This window comes from Megalobrama amblycephala, linkage group LG1, assembly GCF_018812025.1.
Source record: "Megalobrama amblycephala isolate DHTTF-2021 linkage group LG1, ASM1881202v1, whole genome shotgun sequence".
NCBI lineage: Eukaryota > Metazoa > Chordata > Actinopteri > Cypriniformes > Xenocyprididae > Megalobrama > Megalobrama amblycephala.
The window spans coordinates 62349373-62368451 of NC_063044.1; the positions used below are offsets into that span (position 1 = coordinate 62349373).

Below are 19079 nucleotides of genomic sequence, written 5' to 3' on the forward strand. Positions count from 1 at the left end.
TTAATTATGCAGAACTTTAAGGCTTAATATAATTTAAACAGATGAGCTATAAAAAAATTCGCAGTATAGACCAAAACCACAATATGAACCAGACTGTAAACATGTTTTTTTCTGCTGTAAACTTGGCTAATTTAACATGATAATCAATGAGATTCTGCTCACTTCTGCAGCCTGTCCCTAGCGGCCAGTCGATGAATTGCAGTTTAATTCACTTCCGTATTGGCTTCACGAGAAACGGGGAGGTTGCCGCTTGACAAAAACCAAAAAAATTATGATTTTATTCAACAATTTAGTCTCTCCTCTGCTTCACTGTAAAAAACATACCAGTAAAATTTACGGTAAAAAAACGGAAGTTGTGGTTGCCAGAACTTTAATGTAAAAAATACAGTAGCAACGGAAAAAAAAAACGGTTAAATTTACGGTAAAATAACGTATTTCATTAACTGATATAATGTTAATTTACCAACCTAATGAAGTACTAATATCTGTTTTGTACCTTTATAATACACTGACAGTCAGTTTTTACAGTTTTTACAGTGTACGCTATTTTCGTTGCAGCTTCCAGGTTCTACGTCCGAGCGGCATCTCAGTATTGGCCGATGCCTCTTCACGTGAGCAGCACGAGGCACACGTGTGTTGCTGACGCAGGAGCCGGCCAATAATAAGCCAGCGTTCGACGTAAACACAGAAACGCAGCACTGCGCCAGCTGCGTAACAGACAGGGAAGAGGAAAAATGCTTCAATAAAGTCGTTATTTTTGTTTTGTTTTTGCGCACAAAAAGTATTCTCATCACTTCATAAGACTAAGGTAGTCATGTTGACTATTTTAACAAAGTTTTCTGGACATTGAATGTGGTCATTTCTTAGCTTTCAATGGAGGATAAAAAAAAACTCGGATTTGATCAAAAATATCTTAATTTGTGTTCTGAAGACGAACAAAGGTCTTACAGGTGTGGAACGACATGAGGGTCGATTAAAAAATTAAAATGACAGAATTTTCATTTTTGGGTGAACTAACCCTTTAAGTTAGCCATGAGACATGTTAACCTACCACGTGTTGTGCTGCTCACTGCAGAGCCCAAATGACGTCCAGCTCCCCCTCTCTTGACATAATGGGTGTAGTTATGTTTAGCGATAGGGTTATGATAGGATTAGGGTGTGGTTTGACCATATAGCTCCACCCATTTCGTTCAGAGAGGGGGAGCTGGACGTCAAGCTCCACCCACCCACTGCTGGAGGTAGAACTCTGGAAAGTATGAATTTTAATGAAGTAGGCGGGGAGAGTCGAATTTGAGACCCGCCCATAATAGATCGATGCTGCCAGCGACCAATAAGATGCGAGTAGTATTTTTCAGCAGCCAGTCAGAGTGGAAACATGTGTTTAGACGCGGTGCAGTGCTCTGAATCCGACACGAGCGTGTAGGTTGGCTGTTGTCAGATTTTGCACTGAAGAATTGGCAGCAGCCCATACAATGTAGTTCTGCTCCTCAGCTATAAGTTTACTAGGCCAAGTGGAATGAACCGTTTAGGACGGTGCATAAAAGTTTGTTTTTTCACACAGACAAAAACAACGTCTTTTGTTGAAGTAATTAGTTTAGAAAAACTTCACTATCATCACAAAAGAAAGTAGCTGACTAGCTAGCGAGTGTGCTAAATCAAAATATTTCCAAAAAAAAACTTTAGTTTTTTGACGGCTAAGTTGGACGAAAACCTTTGCTGGAGTATCAGCTTTAGGTAAACGCTGGAGTTTGCGAGATTCGTCAACTTTTTAAAGACTTTTTAAAGCACTAAAGCGACTGTGGGAATGTCGTGTCGGAGTGGAGTGGCCCGGGTGGGTAATCAAGGACTGCAGCCCCTCCGAGCCACGGTCCCGTTTCAGCTGCAGAACCGAACAGCACCGCGCTGCAAAGACACCAAAACAGGTAAAAACCACAAGAAACACACAAAAGCGATTTATAAATCCATCCTGTTTAATTAGTAATATGCTCAACTGTCCTATGCACTCTCACTCAGCTCCTTTTGGTAGGTATTATCATCATAATAATAACACAAATGATAATGATAATGTGAATGGATAATCTGCAGAGGTCCTGTGGTTTAGTTTCTCTCATGGCTTCAGTCCAACAGTGTTCAAGAAGTTTCCCAGTGCACTGAACGACCCCCACCTTATTCCCTACATGTTTTGTGGCCAAGATGGTCTCAAAGCATGGCATGGGATTGAATAAACAAAGCAGGTCTGTCGTATCAAGACACTTTTGATGTCTATTTTGGATGTTATTGTTTGCCAGCAATATTTTATGAACTCTCATCACTGTTTTGGCACATAAACAGTGTGTGTGTGTGTGTGTGTGTGTGTGTGTGTGTGTGTGTGTGTGTCCAGTACTCAGGAGGTCTGTTTTTCTTCACCTTAGATATCTGTAGTCAGCATAAGGAAAAACAAATTACAACTGTCACATTCCTGTGATCTGCTGTTACCCACCAGCATGCAAATTTGGAAACTGCAAACTGCATTGTTTTGTGTTGCTCAGGAATTTTAATAAATTGAACTGTTTTAATTGTAGCTTCTTTAGTATCAAATATCGGGGTCTTCAAACTTTTTCAAGCCCTCTTGGTGGTAGTTTTAGATAAGTAGTTTAGCAACAATTGATAGACCAATGTTGAAGGGTTTTATATTATTGGCTATATTGAACAATAGGTCTATGTTTTTAGTAAACTTTGGTCTTAGTGTGACATTTTTCATAGGTGTCAGGCTGTCTCGGGTATTTTACATCAACATTTCATCAACTAGGTGAGAATTCTTTGAAAGTCTTGTCTTTAGTTTTAGGACAATGTGTGAATCACAAAGGGTCTTTGATTCAACTAGATCTTCACAATGCACAAGGCTGGTGGAGAGGAGTAGGTCTTTCACACAACAATCTACAGACAGAGATAGAATGACCAAAATAACTTTTTTTTTTTTGTTATGATTTACCAAGGCGGTAAACAACAAATCCCCCTGGTCTCTTAGCATTTGTGCTCTTGCTTATTGTGTCACGTGCAGTAGCCCACGCAGAACGAGGCAGAAAGCTCAACAGAACTGGAAGACCAGTCATTCAAGAAGTTCTACACACCCCCTCCTCACAGCTTCCGTCTTCATTAAATCTTAAGACTCACTGGTATTGCTTTCAGCTACCAATATGAGTATAGTATTCTCAGCTTGAAGTCCTTTTGTGCAATATTCAGCAGTTCTTCCCCAAAAATGAATGCTGAATGTGATTAAAAAAAAAAAAAAAAACATTTTTTTTTTCTTCTTGGTCTATTCTCATGTGTAATCTGTTTATTAAAGGACATAAACATGTTCTTAAGCTTATTTAACCATCACTGAATTTAGCACAATATCATAGCATGTGTTTTTATGCTTTGGGTACATAAAGGAGCACAAACAGTGGCCAGAGGTTGTGTTTATATCTTTATTACGTTCGCTGTAAATTTAGTCCATGTGCCAGGATGTGTATTTTTATATCCTGCCCACAGTGCTTGTAGGAGAAGGGTATGATTTTGAACTATGCAGTTCATCAGAACTGTGAAACATACATTTTTGCAAATTAAGTACATTGTTACCTCATTCTCATTACCGCAATGCAAAAAAAAGATAGATTTATATTTGAAGTATTTATACATTATTATGGTAGAAATTTTTTGGACTGTGTTAATTTATGTTGATTTAAAATGTAATGCATTACATCCAGATACATTATTAGAATGAATATATATATCGAAACGATTCATATATATATATATATATATATATATATATATATATTTAGGGCTGTGAATCTTTGGGTAGAAAGCGAATCATTTCGATTTACGATTCATAGGTGTTCCATTCAAAAACGATTTTTGCAAATTCAGAACGATTCTATTCGAGACGATTCACATAAAAATTCGATGCGATTCGATTAATTCGATTTGATTCTGCATTTTTATATGTACTCATTAGGGTTATTGAAATGCTTCCCCCCAATGTGTCTTAGTCAGTGTGCGAATTACACAGCGGCCTTCAGGAAGTCCGAGAGTAAGGGCAAAAAACAACCTTTTGTCCATTGTTAATGTAAGTTCATGTTAGTTCTTAATGTTGCGACATAACTTTATTTTAATAGCCTAAAAATTGGCATTTGTAAGAGCTATGAGGGCTCGACTGACGCGCACAACGTCTCCTGTCAATTTGCGCATGTAGTAATTTAATGTTTATATATTTTAAAGCACTGAATCACTATAGAATCGCGATTAATCCGATTCTTGGCATTTTACATTGATTATCTGCTGAAGTTAACGAGTCACGATTCAAAAAACGTCAAAAAATATGTTTCAAGATCGATGCATATATATATATATATATATATATAAATGTAAAAAATTGACCCTTATGACTGGTTTTGTGGTTCTATATATATATATATAAATATATAATATATATATATAATATAGAACCACAAAACCAGTCATAAGGGTCAATTTTTTAAAATTGAGATTAATACATCATCTGAAAGCTGAATAAATAAGGTTTCCATTGATGTATGGTTTTTTAGGACAATATTTGGCCGAGATGCAACTATTTGAAAATCTGGAGTCTGAGGGTGCAAAAAAATCTAAATATTGAGAAAATCACCTTTAAAGTTGTCCAAATGAAGTCCTTTGCAACACATATTCACTCACAAAAATAAATTTGATATATTTACAAAATATCTTCATGGAACATGATCTTTACTTAATATCCTAATGTTTTTTGGCATAAAAGAAAAATTGATAATTTTGACTTATACAATGTATTGTTGGCTATTACTGCGAATATACCCGTGCGACTTGGTTTTGTGGTTCATGGTCACATATGTATATATATTATGATATATTAGTATTACATTACTATTTCTTGCATTACAGTCAAGTGAGAATCAAGTGGAAATGTGCTTAATATGCAAAAAGTCTTAATTTGCCAAAAAAGAGGCTTCTTTTTATTTATGCAAAAGTATATTCCCGTGAGATTCACTTATACATATATTCTTGCTCAATATCAGGCTAACCATACATATACCTCAAACCTTACAGTGTCACAATCTTCTGTACATAGTCACCCAACCTGCTTGCTACCACACCCTCAAACTCAGTGACAAAATCCACTTGTACTAGACAAGTCTGCCTTGTTTAACACCCATGAGTAAACTTCCACCATCAAAAGTCTCCCAAACCCACTCCAAAGACCCCAGGGGCTGGGAGGAGTTGAATGGTTTAAGGAAGGACCTGACAAGGTCGGAGATCAGGTGTGCCGTTATTAGTTTCTATGACATGATCAATGCACAGAAGAAAATAATCCCGTGTACATGTGAATATGATCCTCTGGAGTATTTTGGGGAAGAGCCTAGTAACAACCTTGTCTACAGTGTGTTGAAGCAAGCACCAGGATGTTCAGCATCCGTTACAACAACAGTGTCTATTTATAATGAGTCTGTCATGCTTGGAATGTGTCTCAGTGTGATGATGAAAGTGCCAACTCATGGGCAAAATGTGAACGGATTATTACACACAAACAAACAAACATCATCAGAAACACAATTAATGTCAGAGCTGTGGCACAGTTGTTAGCGCATGGGGCGCCTGATCTCATTCGCCTCCTTTCTGGCTAAGTATGGTAATTCAGGCTTTAGTAATTCAGTTTTTCTGTTAAAATGTAGCTCCTTTTGTCAGTTCAGTCTACTGAATTTAAAACGAGTAGACCATTTCATTCATCATAAATTTCCCACCTGATTCTTACTACCATAATGCAAAAAAATAGTAATGAAATGCAAATAAGATATTATTATATTATTTAAATTGAGTATTTATACATTTAATATATACACATATACTGAGCAAGTGGGAGATAGTATTCTATGCTATGTGCTTTTTTTTTAAATTCCATTTATTTAAAAAACAATAACAACAACAACAAAACTATCTTACAGTCTTCATTCTCTCCCTCTGTGTCCCCTGTCCTGTCTCTGTAGCTGAGTGTAAGACAAAGGGCCGCCCGCCGAAGCCAACCTTACGACGCACCTTGTCTCTGGACACTTTGGTGGGACCGTACCTACAGGGCAACTGGCCTAGAGAACCAGAGTGTCAGCCCATTACCTGCGTCAATGACAAGGCCACACAGGTGAGAACCTCTGGTGTCATGTTTCCCACACAAACAGTTAAATTTTCAGGATTGGGAGGACTATTCCTTTAACCCAGTCTGTGATGTTTAAAGCAAACAAAGGAGATCCTGTCTGACCATATGGAATTAAGTCTTTAATACTCAGTGGGGAGTAAAACAAACCGTTGTTTTGATCTGCCCTGTGTTAGACGCATACAGAATTATGCACAGTTGTTTTAACACTTGTGTTGTTTGCAAAGTATATTTCTTAAATTGCTGTGGGATGGCGTGTTTAAGACAGCTGAAGTCAAGCGGTTGCTAATGAAAGATCTTGGCTTTGGGGAGAAAGAGTTTGGCTGTTAATGGAAGGAGTTTAGGAAAACCCAACTGGGAATGGTGGCCATATTGTTTTTTCCAAATGGGTTCCATATGGGTTCCTGGAGCACTGCTCCAACATGCCTGCTGGGGTTGGCCACATTCAGTCAAACACAAAAGGTGAAAGTCTCTTTGCTAGGGCTGTTCATTTTGATTTTATTTGGTTACGGTTTGATTCTGATTTGATTCATTTTGAATTGTTTAGATTAATTTGGAAACGCTCTAACGATCAAAAGTTTGAGGTCAATAAGATTTGTTTTTTAATTAAATTAATACCTTTATTCAGCACTGACACATTAAATTGACCAAAATTGACAGTAACAACTTTTATAATAGCTGTTTATTTTAACTTTCTATTCATCACAGAATCTTTAATACAGCACAACTACATAAGAAATGTTTCTTGAGCACCAAATCATCATATCAGAATGATTTCTGAAGGATCATGTGACACTGAAGACTGCAGTAATGATGCTGAAAATTCAGCTTTGCATCACAGGAATAAATTACATTTTAAAATGTATCAAAATTGAAAAGAGCTATTTTAAATTGTAATAACATTTCACAATATTACTGTTTTTACTGTATTTTTACTCCTTTTAACTTCAAACTTCTGAACATTAGTGTATTTTAGTTATAATATCCATTTTGCTTGCATTTGAAAGAAATTCTCTCTTTGTTAATGCCGTAAACTACAGTGAATTAGGGATGCACGATAATGGTTAAACTGATAATAACGATTATTTTTCTCAAATTATAATCACAATTATTAATCATGATTATTGCCATTTGAGGAATTTCACGAGCATGGTTTATTTGACCTCTAATAGTTTCTTGATTTATTATATTTAGACAAATTAAAAAAAAAAAAAAATCATATGAATTAAAACAAATCTCTACATTATGAAAACTTCTATCAAAATAAGAAGCTTCTTTCAACAGATAAAAATTCCTATTTATTACTTCCAATAGAGTTCATGACTGAGAAGGTTTGATCGCAGATCTGGCTAAACACTTTCCTTTAAGCAGAATATTGCAATGGAGATCAAACTCCAACAAACATGTTTGCTGGAGTTTTCAGATCATCATCGCATTTTCTCAGTGGAGAGAGAGCATGTGCACATGGTTACCAGTTTGGGAAGAATAAGTAAAACACTGGGCAGAAAAATTTATCTATTTAAGAGAAAAGATCAGATTGGGTTATTTAAACTCATGAAAGCTTGTGGAGGCTTGTTACCAATGCAAGATGCTCCAAATGTCAAATGGAAAAAAAAAACACTTTCAGGATGAACTACCTGTGGGCAAATATCATGACGATTATGATTAATTAATCGTGAGATGCAATAATCGTGATTTAGTTTTTAAAAGAACTGGCTCATAAGAGTCATTTGTTTTTGGAACTAGAGATGTGTATGTGTAACATTTTGCATCAGACCACCTCGTTGCTTTGCTGTTTTCTGAGAGCAGTGTCTGTTTGGATGGTCGTCGCTTCCTTATAGATGCTGCATCCAGGCCGACTGTGTCTCTCAGCAGGAGATCTGCTGTGCTTGCACTGATGACCGGTCATCCAAAAAAAGGTTTTGTTTAACATGACCTTCATAGTGACCGTCCCCCTCTACCCCTGCCACACACACACAATGCACAAGCAGATAACCCCCATTCACACACTACTTTCATATATTCACTTTGCCATCATTGAAAAACAAATGCAGCTCACTTTTTAGCGGACATTCAACAGTTATCAATTGTACAGTCTTAAAGCGTTAGTTCACCCAAAAATGAAAATTAACCCATGATTTACTCACTCTCAAGCCATTTTAGGTGTATATGACTATCTTCTTTCAGACGAACACAATTGGAGATGTATTTAAAAATATCCTGGCTTTTCCAAGTTTTATAATAATAGTGAATGGAGCGCTGTGTTTGGAAGCCCAAAAAAGTGCATCCATCTATAATAAAAGCAATCCATACGGCTACAGTAGGTTAATAAAGGCCTTCTGAATCTGAAGCAAAGCAACGGGTTTTTGAAAGAAAATATCTGTATTGAAAACTTTATTAACTATAATAACTAGCTTCCGGCAGACGGCCGTATGCACCAATTTGTGGCGGAAGAGTAAGCTCTGACCCGACGTATGATATAACGAGGAACGCGGAAGCACAGAGGATAGAATTAGAAGTCTAAAACGAGGAGTCTAGAATGTCGGAGGATTTCAGTATAAGAAAAGAGGAGCTTGAGTTTGTTGCCCAGCCCTATTTGTTTAAGCCGCGAGAGGCGTCTAAGCTTACGATACTCCAACGTTATACGTCAAGTTTTCCGCCGTTACTCGATGCGTACCGCCGTTTGCCAGAAGGTAGTTATTATATTATGTAAAGTTTTAAATATGGATATTTTACTTACAAAAACCCACCGCTTTGCTTCAGAAGGCCTTTATTAAACCCCTTGAGCCGTATGGATTACTTTTATGATGGATGGATGCAGTTTTTTGGGCTTTCAAATTCAGCACCCTATTCACTACCAAGCTTGGAAGAGCAAGGATATTTTTAAATATATCTCTGATTGTGTTCGTCTGAAAGAATATAGTCATATATTATATACCTAGGATGGCTTGAGGGTGAGTAAATCATGGGATAATTTTCATTTTTGTGTGAACTACCCCTTTAAAACAGTCGACTCTGCCCAACCCCCGATTTGAATGGCTGTCCTATCCACTTGAGTGCAGATGGGGACTTCTGAAACTTTAGCCAGCATCTAGCATGCTGCGCATACAGACCCTCGAACTGAATGTCCGTTTATAGGCCTAATCCCACGGCAGCCTGATGTGGGCGGGCGGGCAAGCGGGTGTCCAGGCAGAAAAGAATCAGGGCTGAATTTAAATTTAAATGACTCGCATCCCTGCCCCCACTCAGCCATGTGAAACCTCCAGCCACTGAGCGGACGCGCTCAGTCCCGATCTCGCACCCTGGGGGCCGGAGGTGATGACATGTTTTAATATGGCTTGCTCAAACTGCGTGTTGTTACATTAGCATCCCAACCGCACAAGATATTTGTGACTGAGACAGGAAGAGAGGGACAGAGATATAGGAGGAGGACCGTTTTTGGGTTACAATAAGCTCTGAGATGGAGCTAAGTGATTGGGTCACTTGGAGAAAAATCATTCAGTGTTCTGCCATACAGTGTGCAAGTGTGCACTAGGTGGGCTCTCACTTCTTTCCAGAGTCAGCTCAACGGGAGATCATGACGGTATGCACGCGTCTGTCTGTATGAGTGCACTTGAGTACAAACTCGTTTGTTTTTTTTTCTTCCACATCTATGAAATGTGGTGCAGCGGAGTCGGTGGTTTCTTATCATGCACAGCTGTGTGTGTTGGGCGTATATGTGTGTTCCAGGTGTGTCACACATTCTGTCCCGTATTCAAATACGCTTAGTGAGGCGCGGAAGCAACTTTCAGTTCCATTTGTGAAATACAGAAAAACATGTCAACACTAGGTGAAAGGTGCGCACCACTCTCAGGAACGGATGCTTTCGCTAGAACTGGTGCATGAAAGAACAGCATCGCTTTGCATTGTGTTTGTCTCCTTTAAAGGGGAGTGTGTTATAAGCTGTCTTGTGTTCAGTGGAAAGGTCTGGATTACTTTATGCAAAGTCGGAGGATGTTTGGGATAGTTGGTATTCAGCGAGGGGAGGTTCAGTTTTGATTCTCCTGAAATGAGCTGAAGCTTTGATGTCTCGCTGAGAAACCATTGTGGGTGTGAGCAATTGAAAATCAGTCACTTTAAAATAAAGACACTGTGGAAGTCAAATAAACACTTTCTGTCTTTTCTTAGACTCCCAGTTCCTGGATAGAGGAGACACGGGGGCGGAGAGGAGGCGGCGGTCACAAGCGCTCAGCATCATGGGGTAGCGCTGAACACCTCCGAGAGGTGAGTACTTGATGTTTGGCGGAAAATGTCGTTTGCTATTTGAGACAAAAAGTAGTCTCAAATAGCAAACAACTTAAGTAGAACTGTCGATTGGTCTGCATTCAAATCTCAGGATCATTTTATTTCTTATTAAAACGGTATAATTGTTTAAATCTATTAATTCCAAGGATTCGCAGCTGGGATATACTATCAAATTTGCCCTTCCAGACTCTATAAAATGAGTTTAAAAAATCCTTGTACAGTCATTTCAAATAACTGTTAAAAAAGTAGATAGATAACAAGAAAATAAGATATACATAACATTATATTATAAATAACAAGAAAATAATTAAAAGAGATGAAGTACCATTCTATTTGTATCCAAATATTGGAATTATGACATGATTATATCATATTTAAAAAGTTTAAAATTCAATTCTCACCAAAAAAAACTCTATTGTGATATACGCACTACTGTTCAAAAGCCTCGCATTGGTAAGATTTTTGTAAAATGTTTTTGAAAGAAGTCTCTTATGCTCACCAAGGCTGGATTATTTATTTTTATTTAAAGTAACTGCTTTCTATTTTAATATACTTTAAAATGTAATTTATTCCTGTGACGTCAACGCTGAATTTTCAGCATCATTACTCCAGTCTTCAGTGTCACATGATCCTTCAGAAATCATTCTAATATGATGATTTGATGCTCAAGAAGCATTTATTATTATCAATTTTGAAAATTGTTGTGCTGCTTAATATTTTTGTAGAAACTGAATCTTTGATGAATACAAATTTCAAAGGAACAGCATTTATTTTAAAATCAAAATTATTTGCATTTATTAGAAATCTTTTGTAGCTCTTATCTGCTAAATGTGACTATAAGACATGAAGATATTAAGATATTATGAACGTTAATATGATTTTCTGTATATTGTGAAAAGTGGTATACAAATAAATTTGACTTGACTTTTTTTTTTCATAAATGTATTTTACTGTCACTTTTGATCAATTGAATAAATGCATCTTTAAATAAAAGTATTAATTTCTTTCAGGGAAAAAAAAAAATCATACTGACTCCAGACTTTTGAATGGTAGTGTACCACTATGTTATATATAAATATCTAAACTGCTGTTAAAAGATTTTGGTCATACCACCCACATCAAGTTCACTATTACTGAGAAAAATAACTGGAACTACTTGAACGCCATCAATGGACTGCTTCATAGGTGGTCTGATAATAATGACTGAGAAACTTTAATGATCTTTGAATAGACAAAATAACAAGCACTAACAACCCAATTATAAACTATTATTATTTAGACCTATTATTCAAATTAGTCCGAGCCACTAAACATTTTCAGGAACCATTTTGTGCTAATTGTAATTGTAGCCTCTTATTTTACTTCTGTTGTACCTGTAGCTGCTTTTTACAAGTATATCCACAGAGAATCCCCTACTTTTGAACAGAATTAAATATAACCTTTACTATAGGTCAATATAAAGGTCATAGCAGTTAGGTTTCCCCTCTCTTCTGCACGTTATAAGTTTATATCTGATACATCGTGTTTCTCACCTTCAGGTTGCTAAACTTCGACAATCCTTACAAAAACGCTCCAGACATGCACCTCCTGCCATGGACTGTGACCACACGCAACAACACGTACACAACAGCCAAACACACACACCTGGAAGTACACAGGTAAACGTGAATGTACATACAAACCTGAACAATTTCAGAATGTATCTTGTCCAGCTTGTTTACAGTAGTGACATCAACAGAACAGTTAAGGGCATTTATAAAGGTTGTGCGTGTTTATGAGCCGAGCCTCTCTAATGGGCCCACATCTCACTAGCAACAGAGATTTAAAAACAGAGCAGCTTTACTTAGATGGTGTCAGTGAGCTACAGCCATTGATATGGCGAACACACGCGCACATACACACACACACGCACATACACACACGCACATACACACACACACACACACACACACACGCGCATACACACGCATACATACAGGCACACACACATTATATAGCAGTGACTCTCTTTGTACTCTGGTAGACTAAAATAGAGGTGAGAATATGCACAAACCTGTTAGCATTACATTCATGTTTATTATATTACATATACATGCAGGTTAATCTTATGTGTTCAGGTTACATTTAACTGCAAAACCAAAAGATTGATTGATCTAATTGCATATATAATAATATATAATGAATTGCATTTTCAAATGTATTCAAATTGAAAACAGTTATTTTTAAACAGTTATAAAAATTTCACAATTTAGCTGTTTTTGCTGTTTGTTGGATCAAATAAATATATACACACACATATAGAAGTAATGGGAAAAGGGGGTAAATGTGATTGTCATGAAAATGTCCTAGTGGAAAAATCTTAGTAGTCTTTTCATTTTGTTCATGCAAAATGTATTTATTTTTAATTCTTAATTTTGGGATGAAATAAGACCAGACATTTTCCATGAACCCCAACAGATATTAAAGGTGCCCTAGAACGCTTTTTCACAATATGTAATATAAGTCTAAGGTGTCCCCTGAATGTGCCTGTGAAGTTTCAGCTCAAAATACCCCATAGATTTTTTTTAATTCATTTTTTTAACTGCCTATTTTGGGGCATCATTAGAAATGAGCCGATTCAGGGTGTGTGGCCCTTTAAATCTCGTGCTCCACGCCCCAAGAGCTCGCGCTTGCCTTAAACAACATTAAAAAAAAGTTCAAACAACTAATATAACCCTCAAAATAGATCTTTACAAAGTGTTCGTCATGCAGCATGTCTAATCGCGCAAGTACAGTGTTTATTTTGATGTTTACATTTGATTCTGAATGAATTTGAGGCTGTGCTCCGTGGCTAACGGCTAATGCTACACTGTTGGAGAGATTTATAAAGAATGAAGTTGTGTTTATGAATTATACAGACTGCAAGTGTTTAATAATGAAAATAGCGACGGCTCTTGTCTCCATGAATACAGTAAGAAACGATGGTAACTTTAACCACATTTAATAGTACATTAGCAACATGCTAATGAAACATTTAGAAAGACAATTTACAAATATCACTAAAAATATCATGATATCATGGATCATGTCAGTTATTATCGCTCCATCTGCCATTTTTTGCTATTGTCCTTGCTTACCTAGTCTGTTGATTCAGCTGTGCACATCCAAACGTTCTGCTCTTGTCTAATGCCTTTCATAATGTTGGGAACATGGGCTGGCATATGCAAATATTGGGGGCGTACATATTAATGATCCCGACTGTTACGTAACAGTCGGTGTTATGTTGAGATTCGCCTGTTCTTCAGAGGTCTTTTAAACAAATGAGCTTTATATAATGAGGAAGCAATGGAGTTTGAGACTCACTGTATGTCATTTCCATGTACTGAACTCTTGTTATTTAACTATGCCGAGGTAAATTCAATTTTTGAATCAAGGGCACCTTTAAAATTTGTTGCTTTTCTTTGTCACTTGTACACATTTTGTTTTATAGGTCTCTCTGATTTTCATGTGAATGTGTGTGTGTATACAGACGATGCCTCTCATTCCGCTGAGCCGATTGGCCCCCAGACTGAGACGCAGTGTGGAAGGACTGAACCTGGAGCTGGAAGGAGTCTTTGTGTCTGAAACAGCAAAGGAACAGCACAAAGTTAGTGTGTGTTTGTATGTACTTGTGTTTCTGACCTACAATTTCAGCTCAAAATCATCTCTTACCACTGTGCGTTTTTAGATTCTCGATGTACCAGATGGTCACAGAGCCCCTGTCCCAGCTCAGAGGTACAGCAGCGCTTCACAGAGTGACCCTTCTCCTGCCCAGCTGTCCCCCTCACACTCTCCCTGCACCATTACAGACGCCGGTCAGTCACTCTCATTGGTTGATTCAACGAGCGATGTGTCCAGTAGTAATAGTATATGTTATATCCAAAATATATAGGTCTACTTTTGGTATTTTAATGTTCCATGTGAAACAAGACTAAAAATTTAAAAAAATAGCACAGACTAAACTTGCTCTTAGGGTTGTCCTTTATATTTTATCAACACATGACAGTAAGTCTGTGTGAAATTGTTAATTGTGTAATATATGTCTGGCTGATGATTCTCTTTATTGGTCTATATGTGATTGTGTTTAGATATGGTTGTATGCGGGCCGCTCTGTCCTCCTTCCTCTCCTCCTCTATGTATGTCTGAGCCGCCATCATCATCTCCTCGCCCAAACAAGACGTACGTCTTCCAGAGAGAACCTCCGGAGGGCTGCGAGAGAGTGCGTGTGTCTGAAGAGGCCATGTAAGTTCAGTGCAAACACAAACCGCTCTGGTTTGTGTCAAAAAAAAAAAAAAAAAATGAACCAGGCATGTCAATCAAACACATTAATATAGTGTTATTAATAGTGTTAAGAAAATTATTCAATATTCTTGTCTGCTGCTATAATTTAAAATACATTATCTTGATTTCTCAGCAAATATTTATAATCTGGGAAGATTATTAAATTAACATTCATTTAATCAGTATCCCCGCCGATCCTTAACAATTCTTAAATTCAGTTGTATCAAATTTAAGGCCATAAAAGTCATAAATATCTTAAAGGGTTAGTTCACCCAAAAATGAAAATTCTGTCATTAATTACTCACCCTCATGTCGTACCACACCCGTAAGACCTTCGTTCATCTTCAGAACACAAATGAAGATATTTTTGATGAAGTCTGAGAGGTTTCTGTCTCTCCATAGAGATCCAACACAACTCGAAGGTCTAGAAAGGTAGGAAAGACATCATTAAAGTACTCCATGTGACTCCAGTGGCTTAAACTCAATTTTATGAAGCAACATGAGTGCTCTGTTCCTGCGAAAAAACATAATTTTCCACTTTTTTTTTTACAAAATAATATTATCCAAATTGTGTTTACACAACAATGCCAGCTCTCGCGTGAACACAACACGCATGCGCCATGATGCTCTTGTGACACCCGCACATGTGCGTTGAGTTGACGCATGAATCTGAACACAACACGCATGCATCTTCAAGCTCTTGAAGCGTTGCAGATCAATATTTTTGTAAGTGAATTGGTAAATTATGTTGTTTTTTGCATAAACAGAGCACTAAAGTTGCTTCATAAAATTGAGTTTAAGCCACTGGAGTCACATGGAGTACTTTAAATGATGTCTTTCCTACCTTTCTGGACCTTGGAGTTGTGTTGGATCGCTATGGAGAGACAGAAACCTCTCAGACTTCATCAAAAATATCTTCATTTGTGTTCTGAAGATGAACGAAGGTCTTACAGATGTGGAACGACACGAGGGTGAGTAATTAATGACATAATTTTTATTTTTGGGTGAACTAACCCTTTATAAACTTTATAAGAAATGTAATCATCTTAAGAGGTCTTAAGTTTGGGGACAGAAAAACATAAACAGCGATATATCTTAATGTGATAATCTTTAAAAGGTGATGATCATGATTTAATTGCGAGCACTGCACGTTTCAAAGTAAAAATGCGGCACTGTTGCACGTTCTACAGGCTCACGCTTTCAAAGCAGTTCACAGTCAGTGAATACCTTGCATTTATTTCAAGCGATTGCTGATTGATCTACTGTTGGTGAATTAACGGCATTGTTTACCTTATGGTTTTTACATCATACCTGCAAACTGGCCACATTTCTAAAGCAGCTGCATATACTGGGGTCACCAGGGTTACCGCTATATTTCAGCTGTTCCATAAGCTCCACCTACTGTGAGAGACTGAAACTGCATTTTCATTCAGCCAGTGGATCGAAAATCTAAACAATTATTTCATAATTTTGACTCATCCCTTTTCTTAAAAAAATGTTTAAAGACTAAAATGTGAGGTTTATCATTTTATAAAACTTTTTATTTTTGTCAAAACCTGTATTGTTTGAACTGTAAAGTTGTTTAAATCATGTTAGCATTTAAATGGATCTTGCTCTACCCAGTCTGTACGGTATTCACTTTAAAAAGCCTTGCATTTGACTTTAAAAACCCTGAAGATACCCTGTTAATTTGCATATCATGCAGTTATTTTCATAAAATCAATCATGTGATCAATCGATCCTAATATTAACTATTCTCAAAACGTCAATTCTTTTCAGTCTTGCCTGTCATGGAAATGCCCCTCTTCAGCCTTCCTGTCCTGACCCTAACAAGGTGAATTTCACGCCTCACGGTGGCTCCGCCTTCTGCCCTGTCAGTCTCCTCAAGCCCCTCCTCCCATCAATGGACCTGTTATTTCGTGGCCTGTCCGTTTCACCCGTCACTGGCTGTTCGGCTCAAAGTGCCGCCCCCTGCCAGACACCGGGACATGCTGTGGGTGGTTATTTGAGCGGCGCCCTCCCAGACCCTACCAGCACCTCTCTGTGAATGGGGGACATTCACGACAAAAAGAAAGAAAAACAAAAGAAAGTTGTGCCTTTGTTCCTATCATCAGAGACTTTGGCATTAAAGCGTCTCAAAGAGAAGTAACTTTTCCACAGCGCATGCCATCCACTCGGTAAATGATTTGTTTTAATCGGCACAGAGATTAAAAAGATCATGATGGAAGAACAAAATGGAGAACTTTTCATCAACCAATGCTATGGTAGACTCTCTCCAATGTGATTTGCCAGGGACTTTTTGACCTGAGGACACTCCACTTGGCACTTGTGATCATTTTGTTTCACATTATAGCATTTACCTATTGGTATAATATCTATAAAACTATATTGATGACTATTCATCATCTGTGTAAGAATATATTTTTAACTCTGTCAGAACAGAAAATGGTCATTCAGAACATTCATTATCATATTTTGTCTATCAGACAGACTATCGAACATATGTGTTTCAAGCCTGACCCACTCCATGACAATTTTACAGAGCTGTGGATCAGTTTCTTAAGTCAGTCTTTAAAGGATTAGTTCACTTTCAAATTCAATTTTCCTGATAATTTACTCACCCCCATGTCATCCAAGATGTTCATGTCTTTCTTTCTTCAGTCAAAAAGAAATTAAGGTTTTTGATGAGAACATTCCAGGATTATTCTCCTTATAGTGGACTTCAATGGGCACCAAACGGTTGAAGGTCAAAATTACAGTTTCAGTGCAGCTTCAAAGGGCTTTAAACGATACCAGATGAGGAATAAGGGTCTTATCTAGAGAAGCCATCACTCATTTTCTTAAAAAAAAAAAAAATTATATACGTTTTAACAATAAAACGTTCAAAGTTTGAACTAATTGTTATATACTTGCACTAACATATTGAATATGACAATTTAGTTCAAACTTTGACCTGTGGAGGGCAGTAATACACTTAGCAGCATTATTGTTAAAACTTACTTTTTTTTTTTTTCCTTTTTTTTTAAGAAAATGAGTGATGGTTTCTCTAGATAAGACCCTTATTCCTCGTCTGGTGTCGTTTAAAGCCCTTTGAAGCTGCACTGAAACTGTAATTTTGACCTTGAATCGTCTGGAGGCCATTGAAGTCCACTATAAGGAGAATAATCCTGGAATGTTTTCATCAAAAACCTTAATTTCTTTTCGACTGAAGAAAAAAAGACATGAACATCTTGGATGACATGGGGGCGAGTAAATTATCAGGAAAATGTTATTTGAAAGTGAACTAATCCTTTAACAGACAACATGAAAGAGACACTCATAGTCCAGAGAGTCTCTCATCAGCTGGTGGCATTTCATCTTGACAACTGATGTTTTTGAAGGCTGGGTTTGTTTTGAATACCCTCTATAGCGTTTCTATTTAGTAGTTAAGAATGTATGCTTTTACACATGATTTGAACTGAACTGTAGGTGTTCAATGAATGCCAACAAATGTTCAGAGAGGGAGTAAAAGGGTGAATCTTACAAAGCTTGTCAAGAAAATCTCCCAGTCATATATTACCTCCAATCAAAATATGCATTGTCATGTTTTTAGGACAATTAAGCACATTTTTGTTACTGTATTAAAGTTTTAAAAACATAAAAATATATACAAAATATAGGTCCTAAAATATACTATATAGTAGTAAATAATATCTTTTGAGGATGTATTGAAATATGATGGGGATATTTTCTTTATGCATTCTTTGAGATTCACTGAACCAGAGTAACTGTGTTTACAGTTGTGTTTTAATGAGGGAAAGGCTGAGGCCATTATTGCTTGTTTATTCTGAGGTCTTCATGTATTGTGGGACACTCACACTTAAATTTGATATTAGACAAGAATAGGACCCCATCAAGGGTTTATTTTGCTATGTTTTACTTTGTGAATTTTACCACAGTGTTCACATTGTTCAGTTCATTTCACACACACTTTACAACAGGACACAAGCAAATTTGCTTGCATTCAGGTTCAATATGTGCACATCACAAGGAATGAAACTTCCAGCAAATGATTGTTTGCTGACACTGCACTGTTATTATTATTATTATTATTATTATCCCATATTTTTACATGGATTGTGTCTCTGTGTCATCCATTAGATTTTTTTTAAAGTTCTCGCTTGTTACCTTGTTCTTTAAGTGTGCTGTTTTAATGACATTGTTACTGTTATTTTGTTGGGTACAGTACACCAAACCTTTTTTGTCTCATATAATGTAAATTGATGTTACTCAATTTTGGCTGCCATAAATGAGAAACCAGATCAGAGAAATGAGA

General features: G+C 37.0%; 1 protein-coding gene across 2 annotated transcripts; it reads left to right on the top strand.

Annotated features, from left to right (window-relative positions):
- The first annotated feature begins 1369 nt into the window (after positions 1-1369).
- On the top strand, positions 1370-17166 carry fam117aa (family with sequence similarity 117 member Aa). Of its 2 annotated transcripts, XM_048207848.1 has the most exons (8): positions 1378-1922; positions 6021-6169; positions 10349-10444; positions 12004-12123; positions 13974-14090; positions 14172-14298; positions 14572-14725; positions 16544-17166. In XM_048207848.1, exons 1-8 carry the CDS (start codon positions 1805-1807, stop codon positions 16809-16811), a joined length of 1149 nt encoding a protein of 382 aa, XP_048063805.1. In that variant the 5' UTR covers positions 1378-1804; the 3' UTR covers positions 16812-17166. The 2 variants fall into 2 exon arrangements, with proteins under 2 accessions (XP_048063815.1, XP_048063805.1); XM_048207858.1 differs by lacking the exon at positions 12004-12123 and having other exon boundaries at positions 1370-1922.
- Positions 17167-19079: the final 1913 nt, after the last annotated feature.